Source organism: Schistocerca gregaria, chromosome 8, assembly GCF_023897955.1.
Source record: "Schistocerca gregaria isolate iqSchGreg1 chromosome 8, iqSchGreg1.2, whole genome shotgun sequence".
In the NCBI taxonomy this organism is placed as follows: Eukaryota; Metazoa; Arthropoda; class Insecta; order Orthoptera; family Acrididae; genus Schistocerca; species Schistocerca gregaria.
In genome coordinates, this window is record NC_064927.1 from 131,012,325 (window position 1) to 131,036,032 (window position 23,708).

The 23,708-nt window shown below is 44.2% G+C and overlaps 1 protein-coding gene across 2 annotated transcripts in view; it reads left to right on the forward strand.

Moving 5' to 3' along the window:
* Window positions 1–23,708, forward strand: part of LOC126284071 (calcium/calmodulin-dependent protein kinase kinase 1) — a 1,500,861-nt gene that overhangs the window by 1,311,752 nt on the left and 165,401 nt on the right. For both annotated transcript variants that reach the window (XM_049982700.1, XM_049982701.1), the window contains one exon: window positions 8,888–9,202. In XM_049982700.1, the coding sequence (XP_049838657.1) occupies window positions 8,888–9,202 (315 nt within the window). The remainder of the gene's footprint in view (window positions 1–8,887; window positions 9,203–23,708) is intronic.

Here is a 23,708-nt window from a genome sequence, read left to right on the forward strand (position 1 = left end):
CTGTGCTTATATGGCTCTGAGCACTATGGGACTTAACTTATGAGGTCATCAGTCCCTTAGAACTAAGAACTACTTAAACCTAACCAACCGAAGGACATCACACACATCCATTCCCGAGGCAGGATTCGAACCAACGACCGTAGCGGTCGCGCGGTTCCAGACTGAAGCTCCTAGAACCGCTCGGCCACCGCGGCTTGCTGTCTGTGTTTATTCAGCGTGTCTTTCTTCACAGTCTAATATGCTTCAGACATGCACGGATGTATCCATAACAGCAAACACAGCGAATGAGTTCACTATGCTCAATTTCTTATGTCTAATCGGATACTTTGTCGGAGTATAGGTCTACGCTCCGTATCGGCGGATAATTGGTGTAAATCCTGGTAAAGTCGTTTCTTGAAATTGACAGACGGATTTTATCAACGCCAGTGGTTTCCAAGTGCCCTTTGGGCCAGAGTCACTCGTATCTGCCACGTTTTTCAAGCTGTCTCTCGTCTATTCTCGCCTATCCTATTCAATACCTTCTCTTGCTCTTGCCTCGGCCCCACTACCAGCTCCAGTACAGCACTGGTGGCTGCTGCATCGCGGTCGCGAAGTGGGGCCGAGGCAGTTTCAGATAAGTTTTTACAGTCTGACGATAATTTATGGATTTGTAGTTTTAGCTTGACGATTTCCACTATGCACAAGCGGTAGTTACTTTTATTCTGAAGAAGGTTGAGTTATCCCGACTAAAACGTAGGTAAGCTTTGCAACTGAGGCTGTTGGTTTTTAAAATTAAAATTAATACAGGTCTTAGTTCATAAAAATTGTATAACGGGAAAGAATATCGCTATTTAAAGTATTACTAAAACTTTCTTATCTGTTTGTCCGAACACTCTAATCTCCTAAACTATTCCATGAATTCTTGTGAGGTTTTCACTGGTGACACGGTACAGGCTATATTTGATCAAAATCGCATCACGAAAAGAGGAAAAGATAGTCTTACATATTATAAAATTGTATGTATTTTCCATATCTCCTCTGGACCGATTTCAACCAAACTTGGCACACACATCTGTCTGGAACGAAACGCTGTTGGGATAAGAACCACCTATCTGCCAAAAGGGTAAGTGTGAGGATGCGAAAAAAGTATAGGCAACGACATGCAAGTACTCACCAAGAGTGCGGGGTCACAAGTACAACCTTTAGTAAGGCTCATTTGCAAGTGTTGTGTTAATAATTATGACAGAAGGAATATTAGCTGCCATTTACTCACCATGTTCACAACAGGGGCGACAGAAGCGTCTGGGAGGCGTAAAGATCAATTTTCTGCGGGATGTATGTATTACGCTTAACAAAATGGACATCCTCGACAATCAAGAAATGCCCAAAACAAACCATTGTCTTGCACGACGAACACCGAATGAGAAATGGCGCACCATACAGATCACAAAGTTTCGCACCATCGAGATTGAAGGTGAACTCCTTGGGAATTACAAACAATACAGGATGTTCAGCTAAGTATACACTCTTAAACAATTCGTACAAAATAATAAAGGTGTAACAGGTTCATGAGAATGGATGAAATATGATGATATACAACTGAATGAGAAACAGTCTGTTGTGGAGCTTACCGTGAAGCTATCGCTCAAGGCGTACCTGCAGATTATGCAATTATATGTGTTATAGGAACTGGAAAAACATAGATCAAGAGAGTCCAGGAGTAAGATTTTTATACGCATACCAGGAATCACCCTAAAGCAAGTTTTGTGACCAGCTTTTGACCAAAAGACGTTCTTATACCATAGTTGTAGTTCTCTTACGCCCGTTTTCCCACTCTTGCTGCTGTGATGTAGATATTCCCTACTACACTTGCATGCTCATGCACACCAGTGACAATCGTAGAAGACAGAGTACCTCAGACTTCTCGCAGCACAATCAATAACTTTTTACAGCTAATTTGCTATCCAGATTAACAGCCGCTCTAACTGTGTATGATGCGTTAAGGGTTCTAACCCTCTTGGTAGCTCTAATTTCCAAGGCTTCTTTCATATGCACTTCCTCTTCAAATCCTGATTGATTGACGATGGAAATAAATTATTTTCTTAACAATGGGATAAGTTTGTTTATCTCATCTAAAAATTTTCTGGCTGATTTCAAAGTTTGCTGTACAACGCCAAGTTCATGCTTTGTTTGAAATTTCGTCATCTTATGCCTTCCAATTCTGCAGCGGTGTTTGACGTCATGCAGCCATCCACTGCTTCCCTTCAAATCACTGTTATGTTGCGCGCATTTTGCTGTGAACAACGCAATAGGTCACTATCACGCAAATCCTATAAACTTAACTGCATCAAGTATCCCTGACACGCGCAAACACCAGTTCTCGCAAAAACTGCGGGTTGTCCCGTCTTGAATAGCCGTAGTTTTTCTTATGCACTGCCGGCCGCTGTGGCCGAGCGGTTCTAGGCACGTCAGTCCGAGACAGCTGTGCTGCTGCGGTTGCAGGTTCGAATCCTGCCTCGGGCATGGATGTGTGTGATGTCCTTAGGTTACTTACGTTGAAGTATTTCTATGTCTAGGGGATTGATGACCTCAGATCTTAAGTCCCATAGTGCTTAGAGACATTTCGTATGCACTATTCGAAATCTGTTCATTATTTTTTTCATATTTATTTATTTATTTACTATGAATCGAATGGTCTTATACGTAATTATGGTTAGTACCCACTACTTGGACAACGACTGCATTTACTGCATTTTTCTGGAGACGAGATTTATGGCTTCCTGATCGACAACGACGATGATGTACACCGTTCGACACCTGTTACAGTACCACTTTCTCTTGTTAAACACATATCGTTATCACTGCACTCATGTATATTGTCTGCACTGCCGATAGTATACCACACTACACATCCCACTGGCTGATCTTGCAGAAACGCTAATATTTCATCTACCACTTCTTTCTCACGCTGCGAAATTCCATGGGTTCCTTTCTGACGAAAAGTCCATTTCGGCAAGTGTTGTTGTAGATATGATGCAATGTTTTCTTTGTTTATCGTTGCCATCGCTCTGCTTTGTAGCGACACTGCTAGCGCTGTTGTCTTATTTAGAATTACTGTCGGCTAAGCAGTTCAACTACGCTCCGTAGCCTTAAGCTATGTTAACCACTGCGTGTCTCCAGTCCCGCCTTCCGTTGCCATTAGCAGCCAATATCTGGTTGCATAGCACACAAAAGGCTTGACATGCTCTCAGGCTACACATACTGCGATAAAGAATAACTGAATGAGCAGTTAAGTTGAAGAGGAATGAACATGTCTACAAAAGACAATCTTAGAAGTTGGAAAGAAAAACGTAGATACAAAGGTGACTCCGGAGAAACCATGGTTAATAAAGGATGAATGAAAGCAGTACAAAAATGTTCAGGTAAATACAAGAATACAGAAATACAAGGCGCTGAGGAACCAAGTCCAGGGAGGCTAAGACAAAATGGCTGCATGAAATATGTGAAAAATCAAAAACGAAATGATTTTCGGAAAGACTGACTCATCAAAAAAAATTTTTTTTTGCTCATCGGTCTACTGACTGGTTTGATGCGGCCCGCCACGAATTCTTCCTTTCCTGTGCACTCTTTATCTCAGAGTAGCACTTGCAACCTACGACCTCAATTATTTGCTGAATGTATTCCAATCTCTGTCTTCCTCTACAGTTTTTGCCCTCTACAGCTCCCTCTAGTACCATGGAAGTCATTCCCTCATGTCTTAGCAGATGTCCTATCATCCTGTCCCTATTCCTTTCCTCTCCGATTCTGCGTAGAACCTCCTTTCGTGTGCAGTTAAACTACATTTTAACCGCAAAAGTATCTTTATACTTTTTGGTCTTTTTTATATATACTGTACATAGAAAATCCTCATACCTTACCTTATCAGTCCACCTAATTTTCAACATTCGTCTATAGCACCACATCTCAAATGCTTCGATTCTCTTCTGTTCCGGTTTTCCCACAGTCCATGTTTCACTACCATGCAATGCTGTACTCCAGAGGTACATCCTCAGAAATTTCTTCCTCAAATTAAGGCCGGTATTTGATATTGGTAGACTTCTCTTGGCCAGAAATGCCTTTTTTGCCATAGCTAGTCTGCTTTTGATGTCCTCCTTGCTCCGTCCGTCATTGGTTATTTTACTGCCTAGGTAGCAGAATTCCTTAACTTCATTGACTTCGTGACCATCAATCCTGATGATAAGTTTCTCGCTGTTCTCATTTCTACTACTTCTCATTACCTTCTTCTTTCTCCGATTTACTCTCAAACCATACTGTGTACTCATTAGACTGTTCATTCCGTTCAGCAGATCATTTAATTCTTCTTCACTTTCACTCAGGATAGCAATGTCATCAGCGAATCGTATCATTGATATCCTTTCACCTTGTATTTTAATTCCACTCCTGAACCTTTCTTTTATTTCCACAATTGCTTCCTAGATGTACAGATTGAAGAGTAGGGGAGAAAGGCGACAGCCTTGTCTTACACCCTTCTTAATACGAGCACTTCGTTCTTGATCGTCCACTCTTATTATTCCGTCTTGGTTGTTGTACATATTGTATATGACCCGTCTCTCCCTATAGCTTACCCCTACTTTTTTCAGCATCTCGAACCGCTTGCACCATTTTATATTGTCGAACGCTTTTTCCAGGTCGACAAATCCTATGAACGTGTCTTGATTTTTCTTTAGCCATGCTTCCATTATTAGCCGTAACGTCAGAATTGCCTCTCTCGTGCCTTCGCTTTTGCTAAAGCCAGACTGATCGCCACCTAGCGCATTCTCAATTTTCTTTTCCATTCTTCTGTATATTATTATTGTAAGCAGCTTCGATGCATGAGCTGTCAAACTGATTGTGCGATAATTCTCGCACTTGTCAGCTCTTGCCGTCTTCGGAATTGTGTGGATGATGCTTTTCCGAAAGTCAGATGGTATGTCGCCAGACTCATATGTTCTACTCACCAACGTGAATAGTCGTTTTGTTGCCACTTCCCCTAATGATTTTAGAAATTCTGATGGAATTTTATCTATCCCTTCTGCCTTATTTGACCGTAAGTCCTCCAAAGCTCTTTTAAATTCCGATTCTAATACTGGATCCCCTATCTCTTCTAAATCGACTCCTGTTTCTTCTTCTATCACATCAGACAAATCTTCACCCTCATAGAGGCTTTCAATGTATTTTTTCCACCTATCTGCTCTCTCCTCTGCATTTAACAGCATATAGAAACGTCAAAGCAACCTTCGCTGAAATTAAAAGGGAAGGTGGTAGCATTACCAGTGCAATGGGAATTCCTCTGTTAAATGCAAAGGAGAGCGCGGATATGTAGAAAAAGTACCTTCAAGGCCTCTATGAGCAGGGACACTTGACCTATGATATGAAGAAGAGCCAGGAGACGATATAGAAGAGACAGGAAGTGCAGTATCATAATTTAAAAGAACTTTGGAAAGTTTAAGATGGAATAAGGCAGAAGGAATAGATAACATTCCATCAGAATATCCAAAATCACTGTGGGAAGTGGCAACAAAACTACTATTCACGTCGGTATGTAGAAAGTGTGAGTCTGGCAATGTACTTCCTTTCCGAAAAATATCATCCTCAAAATTCCGAAGATTACAACAGCTAACAAGTGCGAGAATTATCGCACGACCAGTTTAACAGCTCAGGCACCCACGTTGCTGACAAGAATAATATACGAAAGAATGGAACAGAATGGAAAAGAAATTGTGGATACGTAAGACAATGATCAGTTTGCCTCTAGGAAAGGTAAAGGTACCAGACTGGCAGTTCTGTCATTGCGGTTGATAATGGAAACAACACTACAGAGAAATCAAGACATATTCATAGTATTTGTGGCCTAGAAAAAGCAACCGGCAATTCAAAATGCTGTAAGATGTGCGAAATTATGAGTAAACCAAGGGTAAGCTATAGGGAGAGTCGGCTAATATACAGTATGTACAAGAGCCAAGAGGAAATAATACGAGTTGAAGACCAAGAACGAAGTATTCGGAATAAACTGAGTATAAGACGCAAGTGTAGCCTTTCGCCTCTACTGTTCATTCTATACATCGAAGAAGCAATCACGAAAATAAAAGAAAGGTTCAGGAGAGGAATTAAAATCCAAGATGAAAGGATATCAATGACACGATTCGCTGATGACTCTGATATCCTCGTTGGCACTGAAAAAGAATTACAGGATCTTCTAAATGAAATGAAGAGTCCAATAAGTACACAATGGGGATCGAGAATAAATCGAAGAAAGACGAAAGTAATGAGAAGTAGCAGAAACGAGAACAGCAAGAAACTTAACACCAGAACTGATGGTCACGGAGTAGATGAAGTTAAGGATTTCTGCTACCTAGGCAGCGAAATCACCAATGACTGACGGAGCATGTAGGACATCAAAACGAGGCTGGCGCTGGTAATAAGAGCTCTCCGGCTAAGAGAAGTCTGCTGGTATCATATATAGGCCTTAATTGAAGGAAGGCATTTCTGAAAATGTACGTTTAGAGCACAGCATTGTAAGTTAGAGGAAAATGGACAGTGGGAAAGCCGGAACAGAAGAGAAACGAAGCATTTGAGATATGGTGCAGCAGAAGGATGTTAAAACTCGGGTGGATTGATAAGGTAAGGAATGAGGAGGCTCTGCGCGGAATGGAAAACGAAAAGAATGTACGGACAACACTGACTAGAAGAAGGGACAGGATGATAGGACATCTGTTAAGAAACTCATGGTATAGAAGGAGCTAAGGTAGGATAAAAACTGTAGAGGACAGAGATTGGAATACATCTAATAAATAACTGAAGATGTAGGTTGCAAGTGCTACTCTAAGAGGAAATTGTTGGCAGAAGAGGAATTCATGGCGGTCCACATCGAATGAATCAGAATATTTATGACTCAAGAAATAACAATGATAGTAGTAGTAGAAAATATGTGGGGGCGTTGAATGCCGTAAATATCGTTGGCCTTTAGCGACCTCACACTCCAGGGGTTCCTCCTCACGTTTCATTCATCCAGTATTTCAGAACGAGAATAGTTAGTGGACTGCAACAAACTTCGTACATAGTTTCAGATCTTTACTAAACTTTAGCTCGCTGTCGACCCCGCAGGCAATGATGAAAGGGAAAAAGTTAATGACTTACTACACTGTCGCATTAGTTGTGACGTTATGACGTTTACATTTATTCCTTCTTTGCTACTAACTCCATTAGCAACACTTTTCGCAGACAGCATCCACATAAGCTGCTGAATGTGCGTAGAAGAATGTGTCATTTTACGAGACGTAGTTCAGGAGATGTGAGGGGGGACGAGATGGACACAAAAAGGAAATAGGGAAAGACGTACAGAGAAAGGGAAGAGGAGAAGATATACAAGGAGAGGGAGAAGAGGAGATTGATATAGAAAGAGGAAGGGATGGGCAAAAAGAGGGGAAGAGGAACTGAAAAAGAGTAGGAGGTGGACAGAGATGGGGGAGAAGACGACCGCAGAGAGAAGAAGGAGCTTCACATGGACAGAAAGTGGGGAAGGAGCAGATGAACAGAGAGTGAAGGGGGGAGAAGGTGGTGTACAGAGAGAAGGAGGAAATGGGGGATGCACAGACAAAGGGGGAAAGGAGATGAAAGAAAGACGGTGAAGGAGGATATGAACTAATAGAACTGAAATAAATAGATACCAGGACAATGCTGGCTACTCAGCTAGTATGGTTCATATTGCTCTGAGCACTATAGGACTTAACTTCTGAGGTCATCAGTCCCCTAGAACTTAGAACTACTGAAACCTAACTAACCTAAGGACATCCCACACATCCATGCCCGAAACAGGATTCGAACCTGCGACCGTAGTGTTGCTTCTGGGGCTGACTACTATTTTATCCCTGTGTGATCAAGCACCTTTGTTAGGGAAATCTGCCCTGTACTGACCGGGTGCGCATTGCCTGCTGTTCAGTATGATACTGTTTATTTATTGCTTCCTGTGTTTCAGTGTGTCTGTGTGGTGCCAGAAATTAGGTCTGACTGGGAGGTCGCATTCCTGTGGCCCTACTAGTCCGGTGTGCTTAACCCTTTCGGACTCTCTAGCTGAAATTGTGTACCTTAATTTTTACTGTGCCTTAGCTGCAAATAAAGTATTTTTTCCCACTGGAATCTGAGGTGTACATTTTTGGATGCTCAACCTTTTCATATGCACAAGTGCTGCCAACTGTTGGGCATCACTATGAAAGTACCAGCAAAGCAATGGAGTAGTGCACAGCAGTTCGTGACCAGCAGAATGCACGAATGTTGTTGATTCACTGTATTCCACGGTATAATTGAATACAGTTATAATTGAAAGAAAACCGCCTTCGATCGCTATTTTTAACGAATAAACCGGGTTTCAACACTGCTAGGAGTGTCTTCCTCAGAATTTAAATCAAAGAATGGTGTATAACACGGTCACGGAATTATGACTAAAAGCGTATGATACAGAGTATAAGACCAGAATTATCTTAAAAGACTGGCAGTACTTATATGTCATTTATAAAATAAAAAAAAATGCCAAAAGGGCATTATTCACAAAGGTATTAAAGATAAACAACCTGTGATGGCGGGCCACTAAGGGCTGCTCGTTACTTGCGCGGTTGCAATTAGTGATTTTAATCCATAAAATGAAGCCAACTATACTAAGTATGTTGTGAAAACAGGTACACGTTTTTGTATAGATATTGCATATAAAATCACTAAAAAATCACCTATGAGCATTAACACATTAAGAAAAATTTTCCTTCTTCCAGAAAAAATTCAGGTCTGAAAATGTTAAATTGTACTGAGTAGTGTGTCATAACTGCGGTAGCTGTGCCAGACGTGCCGTGTAGTGACGGTGGTCTTTGCTGCTTTGCAGCTATGCGTGAGCCTAGAGGAGCGCCTGCGGCTGTCGCCGTCGCCCGAGGCGAGCCGCTCTCCGTCGCCGGTGCACCAGGCAGGCCCGGTCCCTGGCTCTGGCGCTGCTCCTGGAGGCCCCGGTGGTGTTGGCGGCGGTGGCTCTGGTGGTGGCGAGCCGCGGCCCATCTACCCCAACTTCCCGTTCAGCCCCTACGGCAGTCCACGGGCAGCCAGAAGGCGCGCCCCACTCAAGGAGTCCCGGCGCGTCTCCATCGACAAGAGCGGCCGCTACCTGCAGCTCAACCAGTACCGTCTCATGGACTCCATAGGACAGGTCAGCCCTCACACATTTCTGTAGTAGTAGTAGTAGTTTCACACACAGCGCATGATTAAAGCAAGGCTAGCGTACGTATCGTAGAGTGTAGTGGCAACCGTTTCTCTTATACGTCCACGGAACTGTATTAGTAATACAGTTCATCTAAAGAGCGTTTTACTTTCACCAAACTTGTCTCTTGTATATTGTATATACTCTACATTAATTAGAAATTTAGATTTTCGTATCATGAGATAGTATGTGCCAGAGATCGACTGTCCTCAAAATATTTGGTTTGATTACCTTCAAAAAAATCTGCTCTTTCCAAGATATCTTTGTTCCACGTTTCGTCTCCTCCACACTTTCCTCATACTCGACCGACTTCTCTAAATTTCCCATTCTCTCTTTCTTCTCCCTAGTTCCATTTTTAAAACTCTACATTTTCTAAATCTTCTCCTATTGCACATTCCTTTGGTTTTTATTCATCTCTCTCTCACCCGCCTTTCTAATACATCTCCCCCGCCATTTCATCCTCCTGCTCTTCCTTTTCTCCTTCTGCTCACTCTTTCCCGTAGCTTCCCTTCTCTTATGCTCCTTGTGTTTCTTCACATATAATTGCAGTGCCTGTGTTATTCCGTATTACAAAGCATTTCTGATTTGGACATGCATGTCCAAAGGAACGGTGCGCCGTAATTAGGAATTCCACGGGTACTACAGTATTGTATGCGTCCTCCGAAACGGGGCAAATGATTATCAAGTAAAATGTCTCCCATTACGGGAATATACATAATGGATCTACGGGTACAGGTTGTAGACACATGGTTGACTACATTTGGAAGTTTCGATCTTTCCCCGAGTCGTACTCTGACAGCCAAGTCTTTAGGCGGCCACTCGAGATATGCGAGAAATCCGGGTTCGAGTCCCGCCATTAAAAAGCACATCGTTTCACTAAAAAAAGCATTTACCTCAGTATCCATTTTTATACAAAAAATACGAATACTTGCTACTCAAAGGCCGTATTGAAAATTGCTGGCCTTTCTGCGGACTGATGTCAATCGATAATCTCGTTCCGATTTTTTGAACCATTCACGAAATAAAATGGGTGGTAGGTGCTTCATTTTGTGTATGTGTATGTTAGTTTGCTTGTTTGATAGCTCAGATTAACTATGAAATTTATGATGGGAATATATCAACAGAACAACAAAAAAAAAAAAGGTTCAAGTGGCTCCAATCACTAAGAGACTTAGCATCTGAGGTTATCAGTCGCCTAGACTTAGAACTACTTTAACCTGACTAACCTAAGGACATCACACACATCCATGCCCGAGGCAGGATTCGAACCTGTGACCGTAGCAGCAGCGCTGTTCCGGGCCGAAGCGCCTAGAACCGCTCCGCCACAGCAGAAACATAGAATACTCAGTGTATATACAATGAAATGAAAAAGAATATTTATATGGCTGCAAGCTGACCATTTCCATATTTTTTTCTTTCATGATGAATTATCTCTACTCAAGAATTCTTCTGTGGAATGAAAGGAAATGTTAAGGAAAAATCTATTAAATCTACATGTGAAAATACTTGTGCTATCTGTCCGAATTATTATTTCATCGATAGACTGTCAAAGAAATTCTAGTTGCATATTTCTCCTTTTCCTGCCTCCAAGTTACATTCATTAAAGAGTTATGCAAATCATTTTTCCTTTTAGTTAGTACTTCTAAACATATGTGTTACTCTCAAACTTAAATGTTTTATTGACAAGAAGTTCATAAGTGAATAAATATATTGTGATGCTGTGGTTAATAGTAGTAGCTGTTTAAAAAGATACCTACAACCTGTCCGTGTGTGAATTTCACACAAGTCTAATTACTGTTTCCTGTGCAGTGAATACTTTCCGACAAAGGAGGATTTACCACAAAATATTGTTCCATTAGACATCGATGATTGCAAACATGCAAAATGTGTTATCTTACTGAATACTTTATCCCCAACGTGGGTCATTATTCTTACTATAAAAGTTGCCGAACCTAAACGTTTTACCTGGTGTACTATAAGGTTTTGTATTTTAAGTTTTCATCGGTATGTATATCTAAGAAATTACAATTTCCCACACTATTTCTTTTCTTGTTGGTATACTACATTAATAGATGGGGGTAGTAGTAGCAGTAGTAATAGTAGGTATTCTGCCTTACGGCAGGTCTTGTCATGGGTTAAGCTTCGCCCATTTTTGTCTGCCCATAGCCAGTCTTTTCATTTATGAATATTTGTCTCTTTGGATATTGTCCAGCATTTGATATCTTCTTTTTCCTCTTCCCGTTTTTCTCTCCGCCATTTCTTCAATTGCTTCCTTCAATAAACCGTCCGTCCTCAGACAATGTCCAATCCAGTGCCGTTTTCTCTTTCTAATGACTTTCAGCATATTTCTTTCTTCTCCAACTCTTCTTCATTCCTTACTCGGTGTTCACAATTCACTTTTTAAATTGCTCTCCATATTCACATCCCTAGTGACTACAGTCTTCTTTCATCTTCCTTCCTCAACGTCCAGGTCTCCACACCTGTTTCCTCTTGAATCCTTCTTTTGTCATTGCAATTCTTTTCCTGATTACTGTTGTGCAATACATATCATCCATCATTACATTTACCAAGTAATTGAAGTTATTCACTTGCTCTATTTCCTCTCCCCCTAATTTCATAGAGCACTTTCTCTCCTTTCCTCTAATTACCATGCTTTTCGTTTTCTTCTTGTTAATCTCCATTCCATATTATTCTAATTTTGTGTTTAGATCATCTAACATTTGTTCCATCTGTCCTGCACACTCTACCATCACAACCATGTAATCTGCAAATCTTGTACACTCCACTCTCCGAACCCATATACATATTCCTCTCCTTCCATCAAAACTTTCATTAATAATTTCCTCCACATGGATTTCCAGACCGTAAGGGGCGGGGGGTACTTTGTACACTAGACAAGTGGGTGAACTGCGAGTTTTTCCAAAGTTTAAAGCGCTAACCCGTTTTTCCAAAAGTAGTCAGTAAATGTAACGAAAGCGTCATTTACTACCCTGCTGATGCTTCTACGCTCAACTAATACAACCTCCTGATTCAAGTAAAAAGTCAGATCATTAACAATAAAGCAAGAACAGGAATCAGCCCATGATCGAATCCTGTGGGAGATTTCCATTGCAATTACGCAGATTATATCAGCGAGCTCGTGAATGCTGTTTTTTTACTGCGGAATGAGAGAAGAAACGGGCGAGCAGATAGCCTGCAACCTCGGGCTTGACACGCCAGAGGACAGCGGCGCGAAACCCGGCCTCTGGCGCAGAGTGCTCCGGTATTGACGTCAGGTTCCGGTTTCTGGAAACACGGCCGGCTCGCTTCCCGACTGGAGCTGGAGTGGCCCATCGACACCGGAGTTGCTGCCGTCTCAGTCTCCGTGCACCGCGCCACTTTCCGGAGCAGCCAGCGATACGCAGCGTCGTGTCCCTCGCTGGTATCGAGGGCTGACAGCAGCAGCAGCAGCAGCAGCAGGTCTCTCGCTGTTGGTTCGTCTGACGCACGTGCGAGCGCCAGAGGTCGATATGCAGGGCGTGGGAGGTGCGGGGGCGGCAGTGGCTGCTCAACGTCTGCTCTGTTATGCGCCCCGCGGCTCAGTACTGTGTGTGTGTGTGTGTGTGTGTGCGTGTGCGTATGCGTGTTTGTTTTGGTTGCGAGGCGCCGGCGGTGGCGGATGCCTATGCACACGGAAGGCACGGCAGTTTCATATACACTTTATCGTAAGTAAATATAACACACAAGCGTCCCAATTTACAAGCTTGCACCTAATAATTTCGATCGTTTTATGCACTACAGCTTATTTATGATTATGTTATTGTAACTAAGAAACACCGTAGCTGTTCTGAAGGTACGTTTATTACATCACTTCTGAGTATTACCAACTCCGTCGCCGGCCGGAGTGGCCGAGCGGTTCTAGGCACTACACTCTGGAACCGCGCAACCGCTACGGTCGCAGGTTCGAATCCTGCATCGGGCATGGATGTGTGTGATTTCCTTAGGTTAGTTAGGTTTAAGTGGTTCGAAGTTCTAGGGGACTGATGACCTCGGAAGTTAAGTCTCATAGTGTTCAGAGCCATTTGAACCAACTCCCTCAAACAAAACCCGTGACGACACAATTTAGCGCTTACCACATCCGCTCAAAACAGAAAAACAGGATCTCAACGTCTCCATGGAATGACAGCAACGTGGAACATGCAGACAAAACACCATAGAGTTGAGACTTCGTGGCAGATTAAAACTGTGTGCTGGGCCGAGACTCGAACTCGGGACCTTTGCCTTTCGCGAGGAAGTGCTCTGCCATCTGAGCTACTCAAGCACGACTCACGCCCCATCCTCACAGCTTTACTTCCGCCAGTACCTCGTTTTCTACTATCCAAACTTCACAGAAGCTCTCTTGCGAACTTTTATTACAGGAGTGTTAGTTGTACAAGGTTCGCAGGGGAGATTCTGTGAAGCTTGGAGTTAGAGACGAGGTACTGGAGGAAGTAAAGCTGTGAGGACGGGGTTCGAGTCGTCCTTGGTTAGCTCGGATGGTAGAGCACTTGCCCGCGCAAGGCAAAGGTCCCGAGTTAGAGTCTCGATCCGGCATACAGTTTTAATCCTCCAGAAAGTTTCATATCAGGGCACATTGGGGCGCAGAGTGAAAATGTCATTCTGGAACCATAGAGCTGGTGGGCAAAAATATGCAAAAAGCGGCAAATGCGTTCTTCAAATACACGCATCCTCTTAAACATCTATGACAATGCAGACTGAAGCTACGAATGAAAATTTTTGCCAAGTCTGGGATTAAACCCGCATGCTCTGCTGACTAGGCAGACGCGCCAACCACTACGCCACCCTGTCACAGTGGCTTTGCAAACCTGCACAGTTTACCGGAACACACCCTCCTCATTTGAAATTCTGATTCCCACCTCAGCCCACTTGTTACTACCCCTAAACTCGAACAAATTTTAAATGCTAGCCAAATCTCAAACCTGCATGTTGTGCTGTTGTATTTGACCACGAACGGCACATATGATATGTCCTCAATACGTAGTAGTTGTCAGTCTTGGTGTTTGTAGCTAAGTGCATTATGTCGGAGCTGAGTTAAATCGAAAATGGGAATAGTGTTAGTGCTCATACGGCGAGGGCTCCTGTAATCAGGGGAGACGAGTAGTTGTTTCCAGTGGTGTCGTACCGTAAAGTTACACCGCATGCAGAGAAAGTGGAGAAACATCATCCTCTAAGTCACAACAAGGACTAAAGACTGTATTGAGTGATCGTGACAAAAATATGTGTGAAATGGTATGGGACTTAACTGCTAAGGTCATCAGTTCCTAAGCTTACACTCTACTTAAGCTAAATAATCCTAAGGACAAACACACATACCCATGCCCGAGAGAGGACTCGAACCTCCGCCGGGACCAGCCGCACAGTCCGTGACTGCAGCGCCTGAGACCGCTCGGCTAATCCCGTGCGGCGAGTGATCGTGACAGAAGGTCGTTCAAGAGGATCGTGATTAAACGTAAGACGTCTCAGAAGAACATAAAGTAGCACTCGCGAACTCTGTCAGCACAAAATCAACACGAAGGAAGCTCCAGAAGGAGGGAATTGCTAGGCGAGCTGAAATTCCAAAACCACTCGTCACTCACGAAAATGGTCGTAACAGGAAAACGTCGTGCCAAAGCCAAAAAACCTAGTGGAACACTATCATCCCGCCGACTGGGTCTTTTACGCGCACTATTTTAAACTTCTAGCAGAGTTCACTTCATTAGAGTGAAATATTGTGGGCGTTCAGTGGTGATTTGGGTAGACTTATCGTGGTAGTCTCCAAAGTCATATCACTACTGGAGTATGTGACTATTCTGAATGATAAAGTCCATCTGCTCATACAGTTTTGTTATCTATTGGCGACGTTGTGTTCCTAGGTAACAAGGCCCCCGTTCACAGAGCTCTCAACGTGCAGTATCACTTTTTGTGAGCACGAGGATGAATTTTACACCTCCCCTGTCCACCACATCGCCGTATTTTTCAGCCTTTACGGTCTTGTTTGGAGAGAAGGCTGCGTGATTGCTGTCCGACTCCACAGCCGTTACCTGATATTGCTATTATTTTGTTGGAACAATGGTATAATATTCCCTTGAAAACGATCGTGAGGTACGGATCACCATGCACCTCTCAAAGCAACAGCAAGAGGTCGTAGCTGCATCGCAAGACCACGCGTAACTCCGGTCACGCGTTACTACGGGAGAAGAGGGGGGGAGGGGGGGGTCAGTACGTCTCTTCCCGTAGACCAGATATTTAAGACGATATGCCTCCGTGACAGGGGTACAAATTGCGCAGTTTGCCGTTGATATGGCTTTTCTCACCAGCGGCAGGGGGCTATCCATCGCACTGGGTGCAACCGGCTGGATGTAGTGGCACATGTCGGCCCGAATGACGCCTGCCACTTGGGTTCTGAGGCCGTCCTCGGCTCCTTTCGGAAGCTGGCTGGTTCGATGAAGGCAACTAGCAACGTACGCCGGGTGGAGGCTAAGCAGTCTATTTGTAGCATCATACACAGAGTTGATCGCGGTCCTCTGGATTGGAGCAGAGTGAAAGGCCTAAACCAGACTCTGCGACGGTATCGTATGCAAATATCTCGATCTTCGCTGTCGGGTGCAGAATTGTAGGGTTTCCCTTAATAAGTCAGGCATCCACTACACGCAGGAAGTGGCTACTAGGGTAGCGGAGTACGTGTGGCGTGAACAGGGGTCTTTCAAATGTCAGAGAACCCCTCCCTCGGAATCAAAGACGATTTGCCTGTTAAATCAGCCATAGCGACATGAGAGAATCTCGGTAATCGCAGTTAGGAAACAGAAAAGATTAATATGATTTTAGTAAACTGCAGGAGCATCCAAAGAAAGGTCCTGGTATTAGTGTCGCTTACTGAATGTTATAATGCACGGATAGTGTTTGGAACAGAACGCTGGTTGAAAGCAGACGTCAGTGAGAACGAAATCCTAAGTTCAGATTCGAATGTTTATCGTAATGATAGATCAGTCGCCAGTGGTGGCGGCGTGTTTATTGCAGTAAAAATTTCGATAAAATCTAGCGAGGTTATCACGGATTCCGAATGTGAATTAATATGAGTGAAATTGAGTATCAACGAACTGTCAAAAATGGTGAGGGGATGATTTTATTGAGCACCTGGATCAGTAGCTGTAGAGCGCTGCAGACAGAACTTGCAGAATATCATTAGTAATTTTCCTGTCCATGCCGCTGTTGTAGGGGGTGACTTCATCTTGCCAGGTATAGATTGGGAGTGATATGCCAGCAAAACTGGAGCCACAGACAGGGAATTGTGAAGCATTGTTCTTGACGTCTTGTTCGAAAATTACCTTGAGCAGATAGTTTGAGAACCAACTCGTGAGGGTAACGTCTTAGACCACCTGGCAACAAACAGACCTGAATTTATCGAATCAGTTAGCATAGAGGAAGGCATCAGTGATCATAAGGCTGTGACAGCATTTCAGACGACGGGTCCTACAAAGAATGTTAAGAAAGGTAGGAAGATATATTTGCTCAGCAAGGATGACAGCATACAAACTTCGGAATATCTCAGGTGTCAGCATCAAATATTCGGTAATGAGGGCGAAGATGTGGAGAACAAATGGGAAACATTCAGAGGCATCGTTCAATATGCCGTAGATAAGTATGTTCCGAGTAAGGTTTTAAGGGGCAGGAAAGATCCACCATAGTTTTATAGCCGTGTTATAAAAGTGCTACGTAAACAAAGAGCACTTCATCTCTGATTCAAAAGAAGTAAAAAGCTAGCTGCCAAACGAAATCTGAACGAAGCGAAAATGAGCGTATGGAGAGCATTGAGAAAAGCGTTCAATTATTTTGAAAGTAAGGTTTTGTCAACCGACCTGACTAAAACCCGTAAGAGATTTTGGTCATAGCTAAAATCATTGAGTCACAATCATCCGTTCATTCTCTCAGTGACCACACCGTCACCGAAACAGAAGATAACAAAGGGAAGGCAGAAATACTGAATTCGGTCTTCCGAAGTTGTTTCACCGTGGAGGATCGTAACACTGTCCCTCCTCTCAACCGTCGTACGAACATCGAAATGGCAGATATTGAGATAACCGATTGCGGAACTAAAAAGGAGCTACAATCGGTTAGTAATGGAAAGACTTCAGGACCAAATGAGATACCTATAAGATTGTGTGAAGATTATGTGAAAGAACTTGCACCCCTTCTAGCAGAAATTTATAGTAGATTGCTTGAGCAACGAAAGGTACCTAACGACTGAAAAGAGGCGCAGGTCATTCTCGTTTTTAAGAAAGTTCGTAAGGCAGATCCACACAATTATAGACCTATATCGTTGATGTCAATCCGTTATAAAATTTGGAACATGTTTTGTGCTCAAGAATTATGACATTTTTGGAAAATGAACATCTCCTCCATAAAAATCAACATGGATCCCGCAAACAGAAGTCATGCGAAACTCAGCTCGCTCTGTTCCACAATGAGGTCCACAGCGCAGAGGAAACGGCGCTCAGGTTGATGCCGTGTCCTTTGATTTCAGTAAGGCATTTGACACCATCCCGCATTACAGTTTAATGAAAAAAAATACGAACATACGATCGGAGCAGACCTACGACTGGATTCAAAAGTTTCTTGCAGATAGAACAAGTTGCTCTTAATGGAACTAAATCGACAGATATAAAGGTAATATCCAGAGTACCACAGTGAATTGTGATAGGGCTGTTGCTGTTTACAGCGTCTCCGTAAATTATCTAGGTGTAACAATTCAGGATGACCTTAACTTAAATAACCATATAAAACAGATAGTGGGAAAAGCAGACACCAGACTTAGATTCAATGGAAGAGTCTTGAGGAAATGTAACTCAGCCACGAAGGCACTTGTTCGCCCGATTCTTGAGTGTTGGTCGTCTATCTGGGATCCCTATGAGGTAGACTGATAGAGGGGAGAGAGATGATCCAACGAAGAACGACGCTTTTGGTTACGGGATCGTTTAACTGACGAGAGAGCGTTACGGAGATGCTAAATAAAACTCCAATGGCAGACGTTACATGAGACGCGTTGTGCGTCTCGGAGAGATTTACTATTGAAATTTCAGGACATCATTTTTTTGGTGGAATCGGACAACATACACTACTGGCCATTAAAATTGCTACACCAAGAAGAAATGCAGATGATAAACGGGTACTCACTGGACAAATATATTATACTGGAACTGACATGTGATTACATTTTCACGCAATTTGGGTGCCTAGATCCTGAGAAATCAGTACCCAGAACAACCACTTCTGGACGTAATAACGGCCTTGATACGCCTGAGCATTGAGTCAAACAGAGCTCGGATGGCGTTAAGAGGTACAGCTGCCCACGCAGCTTCAACACGGTTCGTAATAAATCTGAAATGTAACGTCCACTGTTCAAAGTGCCGTCAATGCGAACAAGAAGTGACAGAGACGTGCAACCAATGGCACCCTATACTATCAAGGCGGGTCATACGCCAGTATGGAGACGACGAATACACGCTTCCAATGTGCGTTCACCGCGATGTCGCCAAACACGTATGCTACCATCATAATGCTGTAAACAGAACCTGGATTCATCCGAAAAAATGACGTTTTGCCATTCGTACACTCAGGTTCGTCGTTGAGTACACCATCGCAGGCGCTCCTGTCTGTATGCAGCATTAAGGGTAACCGCAGCCATGGTCTCCGAGCTCATAGTCCATGCTGGTGCAAACGTCGTCGAACTGTTCGTGCAGATGGTTGTTGTCTTTCAAAGGTCCCCATCTGTTGACTCAGGGATCGAAACGTGGCTGCACGATCCATTGCAGCCATGCGGATAAGATGCATGTCATCTCGACTGCTAGTGATACGAGGCCGTTGGGATCCAGCACGGCGTTCCGTATTACCCTCCCGAATCCACCGATTCTATATTCTGCTAACATTCATTGGATCTCGACCAACGCGAACAGCGAAGTCGCGATACGATAAACCGCGATCGCGATAGGCTACAATCCGACCTTTATCAATGTCGGAAACGTGATGATACGCATTTCACCTCCTTACACGAGGCGTCACAACGACGTTTCACCAGGCAACGCCGTAAACTACTGTTTGTATATGAGAAATCGGTCGGCCACCGACGCCAACCATGTGTGAATGCTCTGAATAGCTAATCATTGGCATATCACAGCGTCTTCTTCCTGTCGGTTAAATTTCGCGCCTTAGCACGTCATCGTCGTAGTGTAGCAATTTTAATCGCCAGAAGTGTATTACTTCCCCCAGATTTATCTCGCGTATTGAACCGAGGAGGAAATTAAGGGGTTAGAGCCAATACAGAGACTTACAGTCATTCTTCCGACGCTCTATTCGCGAATGGAACAAGGTTGTAGGGATCGCACACCATTACGTTGCTTGCGGAGTATTATGTAGATAATGTAGATGTAGATGCATCAGGAAGGGTGTTGAGCCAGTTAAAACAAATAAAATCAGATTGGGCCTCTAAGACGAATCAGGCAGTAAATGTGACTGTGATAAAGTCCAGGACATGGAGTATATTCTGTATTGTCACAACTGCCACACGAGATGCGGCCTTGACGATCTGTGGCGTGACAAGAAAGAAGCACCGATGTTGCTCTGAAATACTCTAAAGAAGTTTTCCTGACACAACCTTTTTCGTTCAGTTAACGTCACCAGACGAGCTGCAGTTGAATAAAAACAAAGAGTAGTCTATAGTTATAGAAAAATACACGTAATAAATCATGTGTAACTCATATTTCAAGTTCACCAGCAGACATATAACTGATTCTTACAGAATTGAGCCTATAACGTGAGTCAAGAAATCTAATTGTCTTTCGTAACGCTAAGGCACGTTCTGGAACTTGGGGACCACACGCAAACTCACCGCAGTCCACCTGCCGCAAGTGAGTGCAGGCAACAAACATGCTCTGACCAGACGGGGCTCCTCAACGAAAGAGGTAAAAATCCAGTGATCCTGCTTGGCATCTCTCGGGCTCTATATATTGGTTGTCTAGATATGACAATCGTTTCGAATAAAGATAATGAGCTGAAATCCAGGGATGGCATTCATTCCCCTACTCTTCATTCACTGTTCAACTGTTCACTACTTCTAACCGTATTTAAATTGTCAGCCATCACACTAATCATCCATTTATTCACACACCTACTATCATAATGAAAACAACATAACAGACATATGACATGTTTAATATAACATGTTTGCGTCTGCCATTTTGTTGTCATAGACTATGAGTGAGCACGTGTTATGAAGCTTCAGGCTTGTCTAAAGTGCCTGATAATAACTAACGCTCAAAATTCGTTGATAGCACTGCAATAAATAGATTACAGCTTGCCTGAACAATGCTTTTGTTCTTAGGACATACTGAGTCTGTGGACCAGCCCACCTCCTCCCCCCCCCCTTTCCCCCACACGCACAAGAACAAAAATCTAAAACATTACATTTGACTGCAGAGGTTAGCAGTGATTGTTCACATATATTGTTTGTTGTCTACACCGATTTCCATACTTCTTCCCAGTAGCCCATGTTATTCCTTAGTCAATGTAGGAGAAGCACTGATCACTTGAGATTTCCTTCTAGAGCAGGAGGAGAACCGTAGAGATGCCCGCTCCTACTACACACTGACGGAAACATCGGCTAAAGAGTAATATGGGCTACTGAGAATGAAATCGGCCTAGCCAACAAACAGTATATGTCAGTCGTGACCATCAGGTCGTTCAAGCTGACAGTTGATGGTTGGAGAGAAGACATCACAGTTACAGGGAGCGACGCTTAAAGCACTTGTTGGCCACTGAGGCGTGGACCGTGATAACCACTTCACTATCAACTATGGCGTGAAGATGATGCACTGAAGCGTCGAAACTGGTAGCTACACAATAAATGTCATCGTAAGCACGGCTGTAGGTGTTTCATTTTCTTACAGCAGTAGAGTAGTCCCTGGTGCCGATCCAGAGTGTCGTGGATGCAGATGTTCGTTACACTGAGCAACCTGGAGCGTAAACATACACTCCTGGAAATTGAAATAAGAACACCGTGAATTCATTGTCCCAGGAAGGGAAAACTTTATTGACATATTCCTGGGGTCAGATACATCACATGATCACACTGACAGAACCACAGGCACATAGACACAGGCAACAGAGCATGCACAATGTCGGCACTAGTACAGTGTATATCCACCTTTCGCAGCAATGCAGGCTGCTATTCTCCCATGGAGACGATCGTAGAGATGCTGGATGTAGTCCTGTGGAACGGCTTGCCATGCTATTTCCACCTGGCGCCTCAGTTGGACCAGCGTTCGTGCTGGACGTGCTGACAACGTGAGACGACGCTTCATCCAGTCCCAAACATGCTAAATGGGGGACAGATCCGGAGATCTTGCTGACCAGGGTAGTTGACTTACACCTTCTAGAGCACGTTGGGTGACACGGGATACGTGCGGACGTGTATTGTCCTGTTGGAACAGCAAGTTCCCTTGCCGGTCTAGGAATGGTAGAACGATGGGTTCGATGACGGTTTGGATGTACCGTGCACTATTCAGTGTCCCCTCTACGATCACCAGAGGTGTACGGCCAGTGTAGGAGATCGCTCCCCACACCATGATGCCGGGTGTTGGCCCTGTGTGCCTCGGTCGTATGCAGTCCTGATTGTGGCGCTCACCTGCACGGCGCCAAACACGCATACGACCATCATTGGCACCAAGGCAGAAGCGACTCTGATCGCTGAAGACGACACGTCTCCATTCGTCCCTCCATTCACGCCTGTCGCGACACCACTGGAGGCGGCCTGCACGATGTTGGGGCGTGAGCGGAAGACGGCCAAACGGTGTGCGGGACCGTAGCCCAGCTTCATGGAGACGGTTGCGAATGGTCCTCGCAGATACCCCAGGAGCAACAGTGTCCCTAATTTGCTGGGAAGTGGCGGTGCGGTCCCCTACGGCACTGCGTAGGATCCTACGGTCTTGGCGTGCATCCGTGCGTCGCTGCGGTCCGGTCCCAGGTCGACGGGCACGTGCACCTTCCGCCGACCACTGGCGACAACATCGATGTTCTGTGGAGACCTCACGCCCCACGTGTTGAGCAATTCGGCGGGACGTCCACCCGGCCTCCCGCATGCCCACTATACGCCCTCGCTCAAAGTCCGTCAACTGCACATACGGTTCACGTCCACGCTGTCGCGGCATGCTACCAGTGTTAAAGACTGCGATGGAGCTCCGTATGCCACGGCAAACTGGCTGACACTGACGGCGGCGGTGCACAAATGCTGCGCAGCTAGCGCCATTCGACGGCCAACACCGCGGTTCCTGGTGTGACCGCTGTGCCGTGCGTGTGATCATTGCTTGTACAGCCATCTCGCAGTGTCCGGAGCAAGTATGGTGGGTCTGACACACCGGTGTCAATGTGTTCTTTTTTCCATTTCCAGGAGTGTAGAACGCAATCAACAAATGGTATCTCCTCATGTGAAAACTAAAATCTGTTTCTTTTAATGGTTTATTCGTTATTTTTCTTCCGCAAGTCTTTACAAATGTTTCCACAAAGTTTTATTGTCCTACACTGACTGGTCTTTCATGGGGGCCGTCCCAAGTATCGAATGTTTAACTGTGGCTCTCCTGCAGGTAAACTAGCGCAGCGAGACGAAAATCCAAGTTAAATGTCAGACCTTTTTTTTTTTTTTTTTACATCCGTACTCCGCAAGCCACCTGACGGTGTGTGGCGGAGGGTACCCTGAGTACCTCTATCGGTTCTCCCTTCTATTCCAGTCTCGTATTGTACGTGGAAAGAAGGACTGTCGGTATGCTTCTGTGTGGGCTCTAATCTCTCTGATTTTATCCTCATGGTCTCTTCGCGAGATATACGTAGGAGGGAGCAATATACTGCTTGACTCTTCGGTGAAGGTATGTTCTCGAAACTTCAACAAAAGCCCGTACCGAGCTACTGAGCGTCTCTCCTGCAGAGTCTTCCACTGGAGTTTATCTATCATCTCCGTAACGCTTTCGCAATTACTAAATAATCCTGTAACGAAGCGCGCTGCTCTCCGTTGGATCTTCTCTATCTCTTCTATCAACCCTACCTGGTGCGGATCCCTCACTGCTGAGCAGTATTCAAGCATTGGGCGAACAAGCGTACTGTAACCTACTTCCTTTGTTGTCGGATTGCATTTCCTTAGGATTCTTCCAATGAATCTCAGTCTGGCATCTGCTTTACCGACGATCAACTTTATATGATCATTCCATTTTAAATCACTCCTAATGCGTACTCCCAGATAATTTATGGAATTAACTGCTTCCAGTTGCTGACCTGCTATTTTGTAGCTAAATGATAAGGGACCTATCTTTCTATGTATTCGCATCACATTACACTTCGCTACATTGAGATTCAATTGCCATTCCGTGCACCATGCGTCAATTCGCTGCAGATCCTC